The sequence below is a fragment of the Oratosquilla oratoria genome, chromosome 12, assembly GCF_046742065.1.
Source record: "Oratosquilla oratoria isolate Oo_2021 chromosome 12, ASM4674206v1, whole genome shotgun sequence".
Classification (NCBI taxonomy): Eukaryota; Metazoa; Arthropoda; class Malacostraca; order Stomatopoda; family Squillidae; genus Oratosquilla; species Oratosquilla oratoria.
This window is the reverse complement of record NC_134788.1, coordinates 60,171,011-60,182,620: the sequence shown is the minus strand read 5'-3', so window position 1 is coordinate 60,182,620 and position 11,610 is coordinate 60,171,011. Positions and strand designations below refer to the sequence as shown.

General features: G+C 38.9%; 1 protein-coding gene across 2 annotated transcripts; it reads left to right on the top strand.

The window, feature by feature from the left end:
• The first annotated feature begins 589 nt into the window (after positions 1 to 589).
• LOC143031859 (uncharacterized) lies at positions 590 to 9,017 on the top strand. 2 transcript variants are annotated; one of them, XM_076196209.1, is made up of 2 exons: positions 590 to 1,102; positions 6,003 to 9,017. In XM_076196209.1, the coding sequence occupies exon 2, from the start codon at positions 6,250 to 6,252 to the stop codon at positions 7,294 to 7,296; it is 1,047 nt and encodes a 348-aa protein (XP_076052324.1). In that variant the 5' UTR covers positions 590 to 1,102; positions 6,003 to 6,249; the 3' UTR covers positions 7,297 to 9,017. The 2 variants fall into 2 exon arrangements, with proteins under 2 accessions (XP_076052324.1, XP_076052323.1); XM_076196208.1 differs by having other exon boundaries at positions 590 to 1,207.
• The last annotated feature ends 2,593 nt before the right edge of the window (positions 9,018 to 11,610 follow it).

The window sequence follows — 11,610 nt, the reverse complement described above, 5'->3', positions numbered from 1 at the left end:
ATGAGTTTAGATTTCGATGTTTTATTTGACCAAATGACAAGACATCTTGTCATCGGAGTTTAATGGGTTAATTAGTGTCACTCTCTCCTGCTGACTTGATCATCATCTATCATTGACGAATTCATCATCATATCGTCACTCTCTCCTGCTGACTTGATCATCATCTATCACTGACGAAATCATCATATCGCTATTCAGTAATAAGTGTCACTCTTTCCTGCTGACTTAATCATCATCTATCACTGACGAAATCATCATCATATCAAGTCCTATTCAGTAATTAGTGTCACTCTCTCCTGCTGTCTAAATCATCATCTATCACAACTGACGAACTCATCGTCATATCAGTAATTAGCGTTACTCTCTTCTGCGAACTTAATCATCTTTCCGAGCTGACGAACTCTTTGTAATTTTAATGAAAATAAACTCCAATAAAAGAAGTTTTAAGGATTATAAAGCCGACTCCATGAAGAATAAAGCATGGAGACGACAAAATAATAATAGTTAGGTATTGAAGAAATGCTTTTTAACATAGCTACATTAGCTATTCCTCGTGCAGTACCGTTGGATTTACAATTAGACCAGGGGCCGTTTTGGTACTTGAATGCGTGGGAAGTCAAAACGGCCTCGCCTACAGTGGCGTGGTTAAAACGGCCTCGCCCTATTATTAATTGCCAGGCCATTGGTTGATAATTAGCTAATAACTGTTGTTGTTCTTTATCCGGGCTCACCTTTGTGACTACCTATGTTGATTAGGATATCCCAGACATCCCCAGGAGACTGGTAGTGGTACAGTAGGTACGACAGTTTTAAGGATTATTAAGCCGACTCCATGAGGAATAAAGAATGGAAATGACTAAATAGTAATAGCTAGGTATTGAAGAAGTGCTTTTTAACATAGTTACATTAGCTATCCCTCGTGCAGTACCGTTATATTAGTCTAGACCGGGAGCCGTCTTTGTAACGGGGCCGTTATGACCCGGGGCCTACACGCCAAGCGATATACATAGTTTTATAATTGTTTACATTCATCTACGCGGGCCGCCACTTCGTCTTCTACAAGTCCATTTCGTATTAATCGAATACAAATAAATGCTTCATAGTATGAGCAATTACTTTCTATATACTTAAAAGTATCTTTGAGGTTCCTAGGACATCTGTGATATCCAGAAGTGGCATAGAATTTAGAAGCCCAATAGACACGCAGGTAATAAGTGTTAAGGGCGCTCGACAATCGTGTACATGTATCTATTGTATGGTGTAGGTTATTTTCCTTGTCTGTTTATCACCTTATGTTGCCTGGTTTCATGTTAGTTCTGATCGAATTTGGGCACTTCCAATTTAGTTGGCAGAATGAAGTCTTGTCAAAACGCCCCTCTATTGTTTACATTCGCGTGCAACGACCTTAAGTAATATATTTTTGGCTACTTCTTTTCGTTGCGATGATGCGGGTTGCAGGAGTATCATACATTATTTGGGACTGGAACACTTCAATTGCATGCAGTGAAATGTCACGAAAAGAACCATAGCTTCACAAAATATTTGTAATTTATATCGGAAGGTTCCAGGAGCCATTCACCATAACCTAACCTACAAAAAAAAAAAAATGCTTATGTTGTATTCGTGATTTACTAGTAAGTTTGCCACAGGCATAAATAAATTGTAAATAATCATAACTCAACAAACCACTCCAACCATACGGAAGGACGGGGTGGGGGTGAGTCTAACAGAACCTAGCATAGACAAGATTCTGTCGAGTTTTTTTTTTTCACTCGTTAGATAAATGACATATTTTCTAGTTTTCTTCATGGGTGTGTTGTGCTACTTGTGCTAAAATTCACTCGTTTACTCGCTAATCCTGTGGCTCTGCAATGGGGGGAGGGTTGCTTAGATGTTTCCTGACAAATGGAAATCTGTAAAGAATTCACAAGAATCATACATTGATTTCTGATATCCTTGATTATTGGGTGGGTGTAGACACCTGCGAAAATGTTGCCAATGTTTCTTATTTCCAGTGTTCTCTGCTATTGTACAGTAGATTTGATCATACTCTGATATTTTTTCTTTCTTGTGGCTTCTTTCTCTGAGTAATGTTTATTCATCCACACGTGTGCCTTATTATTTCCATATTTATTTTCACTTTACTAGTCACCTAGAAAATTAAATATCATGTTGATTTATGAGTAGGATTGCTACACGGCACAAATATTCATGCAGATCACACGTAATTCATTTGAAGTGGTTTTTTTCTACTGAACTATAAATCAACAATGTTTATTCATCCACACGTGTGCCTTATTATTTCCATATTTATTTTCACTTTACTAGTCACCTAGAAAATTAAATATCATGTTGATTTATGAGTAGGATTGCTACACGGCACAAATATTCATGCAGATCACACGTAATTCATTTGAAGTGGTTGTTTCTACTGAACTATAAATCAACAAGCTACTTCCACCGTGGGCCTTGTTTTAGTAATTGATGGAAGTGAGGGGTGACTCTAACCTAACCTAGTTGTAGGTAGGGGCAGGTTAGGATATATTGACTAGCAATCATTTACTTCTCACTCAAAGATGTCATAAATCAACATTTTATATGTTTGTTTATAGGATTCTTGTGGTATTAGTGTAAAATTTTACTTGTTTTCCCCCAAAATGGAAAACAAATGATTTGCTGTAGAAACCAATATTAAATTATCATAAATCTCTCAAATGTTGATTTATGACATCCGTGATTGGTGTGTGTGTGTGTGTATTTATGGGAAGGGAGCTATGCTTGTGGTGACCCATCTTTGTGTCTTTCAAGATCAAGTTTTTTCTTAAAATCTTGAATAGTGTTTGCACACACTGTTTCTCTGTCTAATTTGTTCCAGGTATCTATCACTCTGTGTTGGAAACTTTTTTTTTTTCAGGTCTCTTCTGTAATTATCTTTTTTTTAGTTTCTTTTCATGTCCTCTTATTTTTTCATTGTCCCATTTCAATAAATCATTCTTATCTAAGATTTCCATTCCTTCCATAATTCTATAGATAGTAGGTCTCCTCTTTCCCTTCTTTGTTCCAGAGTTGGTCATTCTAATATGGACAGTCTTTGTTCATATATCATTTTGGAAAGAGTTAGTGCCAGTTTTGTTGTTGCTCTTTGTATTCTTTCTAATTTTTTTTATATTCTTTTTAGTACTGGGTGTCCATAGTGTTGCTGCGTACTCGAGTTTTGGTCTTATTAGTGTAGTTAATTTTTTTTTTTTTTTTTTATCATTTCCTCATCCAAATAGACAAATGCCACTTTTATTGACCTTAATAAATTGTAGGTTTCTCCGACTATTTTATTAATATGTTTGTCCAGTGTCATGTCTTTGCTGATCATCACTCCAAGGTCTTTTTCTGAGATTACTTTTTTGTCCTCACCAATTTTATAATCTCTCGATATTCTGTTTTTACTTTTCCAAATTCCATTATACTACATTTCTTGATATTGAATTTCATTTCCCATTTTTGAGTCCATTTTCAGATCTTGTCCAAGTCTTGTTGTAATGAGTTGCAATTCTCCTCCATTTTTACTTTCTTTAGTATTTTTGCATTGTCTACAAAGAAATTCATATAACACTCTACTCCTTCATCCATGTCATTTATGTACATGGCAAACATGATTGGGGCCAGTACTGATCCCTGCGGGACATCACTTATCATTTCCTCCCAATTTGAGAATTAATCTCTAATTACTACTCTCATTTGCTTTCCAGTCAGGAAGTCTTTCATCCATTCCATTGAATTTCCTCTGATGCCATCTATTGACTATATTTTCCTTATTAGTTTCGTGTGTGGTACCTTATCAAATGCCTTTTGTAGGTCCAGAAAAGCACAGTCTGCCCAACCATCTCTCTTGTATTATATATATCAATCTCAAGTGTGTGTGTGAGTGTATTTACCTAGTTGTATTTTACGGGAAGGGGAGCTATGCTCATGCTGTCCCGTCTTCATATCTCATTTTATCTAAAGTGTGTGTGTGTATGTGTGTGTGTGTGTGTGTGTGTGTGTGTGTGTGTGTAGTGGTCTGCGAAAAATTGACAAAATTTCTTATTTACAACTATGCTTCTCTATCCTACATTACCAATCTCTTTTTCTTGTGTCCTCAAAGTCTTCGCAGCATTTATTCAGCTACTCCTTTGATTTATTATTTTCAGATTACTTTGTATTGTCCCAGTCCTTTTTTTTTCTGTGCAACTCTATAATTTTTTGTTTGTTGTTTTTTCCAGTCTTCCATTTCTTAATTCCTCCTTTAACCTACTTCATTGATGCAAGTTGTCTGTTCCCTTCTACTACTTCATTTTGGTTAACCCATTTCAGCTCCAATTATTTTTTTTGTAGTAATTTCATATCTTATCATATTTTTGGTGTTGGTTCTACCTAATTGATTAGGAAAACGTCTCGGTTTACTTTTCTCTACAATATTATTGCTAGAATACGATGTGCCATATATGTACCACTGAGCATATCCAAGTACATATTTTTATGTTGAAAGAAAAAACGACCGTATCCGAAATGCACTTATTTATTTGTAAATTGACAAGTTATATTACAGTTTTGATGCACTGTTTACACCCATGCTTACCATAATATTCAAGCATTGCTTCATCATGAGAGAGTGACTTCACGGGTTGAAAATGCTCTATGAATTTCTTTGTTAGATGTCTTAAGAGTGGACGAACTTTGGCATATTTGTCAGTTGTATCCAATGAAGAATTATCGGAAAAATGAATGAACTGCATAATTTTTTCAAATCTTCTTCTTCTCATAGCTTGATAGACAGCTTCATTTCTTGTCACAGATGAATTTCTCCAAAACATCCTCCGAGAAGATACAGGAACGATGCCAGATACTATCAAAATTCCAAGGAACACTTTCATTTCATCTTTGCTTACCAAGAAATCTGTTTCACCTTTGAAAGTTGCATAGACAATTGTCTGATCCACTAACATATTCCACATATCATCATCAAAAAATAGTTCAAAAAGTTCAACTGGAGTAAAATCTCTATATTTTGCATAATTTGCCTCAGGAAATATGCAGTCACCAGGTGTGAGTGAAGTGCCAAGACTCCATTTGGGAGTCTTATAGCTATTGATAGGCGAAGAATTATGAGCCTCACCATCATCTTCAGTTGTACGACGTTCGTCGTGCAAAATAGCTTCATCATTACCACTCAGTTGAGCTTCACAATCATCTTCAGTTGTACGTCGTCCGTCATGGAAAACAGCTTCAGCATTACCAGTCAGTTGTCTGCCGGACAAATTATCTATCAATCCACTATCGTCTTCATCAGCAGAGTCTTCATCAGTCAATAGGCCGGGATCATTAGGCTCAATATAAACTTCTGCATGGCTCTCATCTTCTAATACAGCTAATATGTCATGCATAGTCAGGGATCTGAAATATGAAACATAAAATGGACTTAGAACATGCTAGAAATTCGATATTCATAAAATATGTGTACACAGAAAAAATGTATCTGCATTAGCTCAGCGAACCATATATGGCACAGCAAATATAAAATGATATGAAGAAAAAACAATGGATTAGACAAATATGAAAGTTAACTAGAAAGGTCAGTTTATTACTTGTTCAACATATGCAGTTACCAACAGAACATATTTATCCAAAGAAATGTGCAAAATATACTTCTTTTTACTGGAAGCCATTGTTTTTGGCAGAGAACAACACTTCTTTTTAAGGTAACAGCAGAGCACAGACTGGCAGGTTTGAAGGGCTGTACTCATATGAACATGTAGCAGGTTTGGTGTGCATTCCCAATACACTTGTTCAGGCTTAACTCAACCCAGAAAGATGTATGATGCAATATTGCATCATTCTGTTAATGTACCGTATATGTACCACTGAGCTGAAATGGGTTAATGCCCCATTGTATATGTATATGCTTGTGTTACTTCCATTACACGCTCTCAAAAAGTTATATGTAGAACTTATTATATATTTTCTTTCAGATCGAGGGTAAATATAAGCATTTCCTTGAAAAAAGGCGTCCGAATATTCCGTATATTCGCCATATAGTAAGGAGAATCTGGTGTGGCATCTACACTGGAGAGGAACCTTTCCAATGTGACATGTGTGATGCAGGTTTCTCACAAAAGGGCCATCTTAGATATAGCATAATTGCACACAGGAGAGCAACCTTTCAAGTGTGACCTTTGCAATGCGCCTTTCTCAAGAAAAAGTGCTCTCAAATATCACATGATGACCCACACTAGAGAGAAACCTTTCCAATGTGACCTGTGCAATACAACTTTCTCGGCAAAGGGTGCTCTCAAACGTCACGTGATGGCCCACACTGGGGAGAAGCCTTTCAAGTGTGACCTCTGTGATGCAGGTTTCTCAGGAACGACTGCTCTCAAATATCATGTGATGACCCACACAGGAGAAAAGCCCTTCAAGTGTGACCTGTGTAATGCAGCATTCTCAGCAAAGGGTGTTCTTAAATATCACATGATGACCCACACTGGAGATAAGCCGTTCAAGTGTGACCTGTGTAATACAGCTTTCTCAGGAAAGAGTTCTCTCAAATATCACGTAATGACCCACACTGGAGAGAAGCCTTTCAAGTGTGACCTGTGTGATGCAGCTTTCTCAGGAAAAGGTCATCTCAAAGGACACATGATGACCCACACTGGAGAGAAGCCGTTCAAGTGTGACCTGTGTGATGCAGCTTTCTCAGGAAAGGGTGATCTCAAACGACACGTGATGACCCACACCGGAGAGAAGCCTTTTAAATGTGGCCTGTGTGATGCGGCTTTCACACGAACGAATGATCTCAAACGACACGTGATGACTCACGCTGGAGAGAAGCCCTTCAAGTGTGACCTGTGCGATGTAGCTTTCTTGGCAAAGGGTGATCTTACACGACACAGAGTTTCACACACCGGAGAGAAGCGTCTCCAGTGTAACGTGTGTGATGCGTCTTTCTCACAAAAGAATTATTTCAGACGACACATGATGACCCACACAGGAGAGAAGCCTTTCCAGTGTGACCTGTGTGATGCAGCTTTCTCACAAAAGAATAATCTCAAACAACACTTGGTAACCCACACTGGAGAGAAGCCTTTCAAGTGTGACCTGTGTGATGCTGCTTTTTCACGAAAGAATATTCTTAAACAACACGTGGCGACCCATACTGGAGAGAAGCCTTTCAAGTGTGACCTCTGCGATGCGGCTTTCTCACAAAAGGGTAATCTCAAACGACACGTGGTGACCCACAGTGTGAGAGAAGCCTTTCAAGTGTGACCTGTGTGGTGCAGCTTTCTCAGAAACAAGTAAACTTAGACGTCATGTGGCGACCCATACAGGAAAGAAGTCTTTTCAGCTTTCTCACGAAGGACTTGTGTTAAACGTCATATAATGGCTCACACTTCCTTAGGAAAAGTTGATCTCGTATTGCGTGATGACCTACGCTGGTGAGAGCCATTTGCAATGTGACCTGAGTGATATAACTTTCCTGTATGATGGTACTTTCAGCTACTAAGTACCGATCCACTATTATACACCAATTTGGTTGATGGGTTATCACATGCTTACTGTCAGTTGAAATCTTAATTGGTTTACTGTCAGTTGTGAAGTTATTTGAGTGACATTTGGCCTATTGGTAAATTGCATTTTTGCTTGTTTGTATTTAAAAATTCCTAAGTATTCTATTGAGTGCACGAATGTTTTTGCACTTACGAAAAACCGTCGAAAATATTAGAAAATTGTGCAAATGGTGGATACAGATACCTGTACGTCATGACGGATACAGTTCTGTTTGCCTTAGTATTGTGTAAATTCGTTTGGAGCAGTGGTCCCCATCCTTTGTATCGCCGCGGACCGTTCAACGTTTGACAATTTCACAGCGACCAGGGTGGGGGGCGTTGATAGTTCACTCCGCCAAGTAAACTTGACGGAGTGTATGTTGATAACGTTAACGACATCGTTGAATACGCTGTTAAATTCCGGTGACATTTTTCGGCTTGCCAGCATTTCCCTGTGAATGATACAATGCGTCCGGTCATGGCAGCAGCTCCGTCTGTGCAAATGCCGACACAAAAGGACCATTTTAGTTGTCCTGATATATAACCATCCAGTGACTGGAACAGTTCTGCTCCTGTGATGTTGGTTGGTAAAGATAGTGCACATAACAAATCCTCATGCACATCCTCCTGATAAAGATATCGCACATAAACAAGTAGTATTGCCTTCTTGTCGATATCTGTAGATTCGTCAACCTGGAGTGCGGATCAGTGATGTATTGATCCTCTCCAACAATTGTGTCTCAATGTATTCGGCTATTTACTCAATGCGCCGACAAAGGCACATGTGCTATCTTTTTAACAGCAGCCCCTCCTAGAAGTTCACGGCAAATGTCTTTAATGGAGGGCAAGATCAATTCTTCACCGATATTGAATGGCTTTATAGCCTTAGCAATACGGGTAGCCACCAAATATGATGTTCTCAGTGCATTCTCCTTTATTGATGTGGTGGCCCTCAGAAATTTCTTCTGTCCTTCGTGTTCCCGTTTTTTACCCCTTTCAAAATACTCCAGGGTCATGTCTTTTAATCCAGGGTGCTTTGGGTTCAAGTGGCGAAGCAGTTTTGAAGGTCGCCGAAAACTATGCAGAGCAGGGTTGGTGTGTGGGAATCACCTGTCGCAATAAATCCATATTTCAAGTAGATCTCATGGTGTTGTCTGTCAAAAACTTTCTGTTTCTTTGATGTTGAAGGCTCTGCTTCTGTCTCTTCACAGGGCCTTTTCCCCTTCGCAAAGAAACTTTCTAACGACGTCTGTTTCGTACTCATTTTTGCTCATTTGTGGGTTAAATTTCAGCGCTCAAGTGAGCGAGGTGTAACCTGGAAAATAAAAAACCCTTAGACTCAGATAGTAAATAAAATGGAAATGATTAAACGTTTCTTGAGCGGCCCGGGGGTTGGGGACCACTGGTTTGGAGTATACGCCATAGTTATTTGTAATCTGTATTACCATAAATATATTTTCGGTAATATATTCAGCAGTGTTTGATTTATCCTATGCGACACAGTTCCCACATTTCAATGAAGTCTTTCCAAGAGTGATATAAGACATATGATGAATTGTTCGTTATTGACGAAGAAGAAATCCAATTTGTTTGTTGAATTTTGTTATTGCTTGTAACAGGAAGAATTTCTGGAGCCTGGTGCGACTTGCTAGAGAAGACCACTCGCTCGCGCGGGGTCGGTTTTTGTGGGAGGGGAAGAATGTCTGTAAGAAAATGAAAAGATAGTTGTGTATAAAAGGTGTAGGGACTCAGCGGTTCTGAAATCGCTCCATCGCGAACCCATGATGAACTCGAAAGCGGCATTCTGAACCCTCTGATGGTCGTAGTTGTTAGTGGGACATGTCAGCTGGCTCAGTGATTGGCACAGTATCGGTCTGACAAGGGCTAGGTACAATCGACGTTTGGTGGACAGTGTTGCAGTTTTGAAGCGTCTTAGCCTTCCCAGCACAGCTTTAGCCTCCGCTCCCTGTTTGCGGAAGTGTGGGATCCAGGTAAAGCCACTATCCAGTGTGCTACCCAGCACTCAGGCATGGTCTTTCACTAGGACGTTTGTGTTGTTTATTTAAGAGGAGTGTTTGTGATTGTTCTGTTGGTTCGCTTGCAGCAGAAGTATACAGCTTTGCATTTCGACGCGTTAGTCTTAATGCGCCACTGTTGCTTCCACGCGTGTCCCCTACAATTTGCATTACGTGTAACGCTCCCTGCAGACGTTTTGTGTCTGCTTATGTGATTAGTGTCGTCCGCATGCGAAAGAGTAAGAGCTCGGTTGCGTGGATAAGCCGGAGTCTAGTAGATTTGATTGTGCTTATTCTTCTTTAGTACCTCCTGAGACAGCATTTCTGTTAACAGTTATGGGTATGTAAACACTTGGAAAAACACTTAACTGTTTGTTGTTCTTCAACGGCACAATATACTTGACACACGTTAAGTTTATGTTCGGACAATAGTATACACATCAACCTCTCCACACCGAGGCTCCATGACTAACCAGCAATGGCGTAGCGTCTCCCTTAGCGCGGGAAACCTCTCAGGCCTAGCAACTGAACTTTGTTATACATGCAAATTAAGCATAGTTTATACAATAAATCAAATGACAACATTCTTACTATACATTGCATTGTACGTTCAATCAAAAACAACACAAGATGCACAATAACAAATATCTATATTTCAACAATTTCATGGTCTGATCATTTCTGAAACATGTCATGACGCCTCCATGACAAAGGCGGAGCATGCCGATAGGAGATCTCTTGGTCTATAGCTAGGTCGGATGTGGAACAAATAATGATAGATAAATTGAAACATGATAATATAAATAATGATAAATGTATAGGTATAGTTAAATAGTAAACAAACAGGTAAATAGTAAATAATAATAAATTGACATAACTAATAATAGATGTGAATGAAGCAAACGATAATAAACAGACAAATGGTAATAAAAATGATATAAATGACAATCATTACAGAATCTTGCTTACGTGTTTATCTAAATGAACTGAACTACATTGCACTTCCTATGCAGGAAGTTTATTGCATTCATTAACTCCGTTATTATTTGTGCCAAGAATAGTTTGTTTGTGATGTTTAGTAGCAGTTGTGCTGCAGATGTACTTGTTCTCTCTTGACTCTTGGCGCAGAACCTCCTTGCTAGGTCGAGTTGTGATGTGTTTTCTTGTTCTGTTGAATTTGTTGTTTTTGTGAAGTTTACGGGATTATTTTGTGACATCATGTACCTGGCATCTCGTCCAGTCAATGGGGGCTAGAAGAGTGGAGAGCGTGAAGCACATGCACTCCTCCAACACAGGCTGAGGCTAGCCACTTCCATACGGTGACGCCTACGTAGGCGGCATGAGGAGCAAGTGGGTACCCGATGATGCCGACATCACCATCTTGATTATATCTATTGTAATCGTACCTACGTAATTTCAATTCTCTCTAAACTGGCTTCATCAATTTTCTATGGTTATCAAAATACACTGGTGAAAGAGAACGAACAATTAAACACTGACTTTATTTTTTTAATGCGATTATTATGACGCAACATCGCACGTCGGGCAGCTAATGCTGCCAGACGTGCGATGTGCCCCGGAGGGAAGAGGCTAGCACAATTACCCGACTCGTTGACGCACTTACGCAGGCTACTGAGTTAGTGAATCGAGACACTACAAGTACCCGATTCTCTTCAGTGAATCACTCATAAAAAAAAATCGAGTTACTATATCACAGCGACCTGCCTTGCCTAGTCTTCATTTTAGCGTTTACCGTTAAGGCTTTCAGCTCCAAAGCATAACAAAATAATTCCTACAGTTCTACTGAGTCGTCATTAATATAAACATGAAAAATCTTCAGTTCAAAATACAATTTTAGATACAAACAGCCTATGTTTCTTGTTTTTTTATATAATTTATTAGTGGATTGTTTTAAAGAACGAAACTGATAAAAATTGTACAAAATAACTGAAGATGAAATTGGTCCTCCTGATCTTTGACGTATACTGAAGACAGTATGCTAAAATCCATTTCCACAT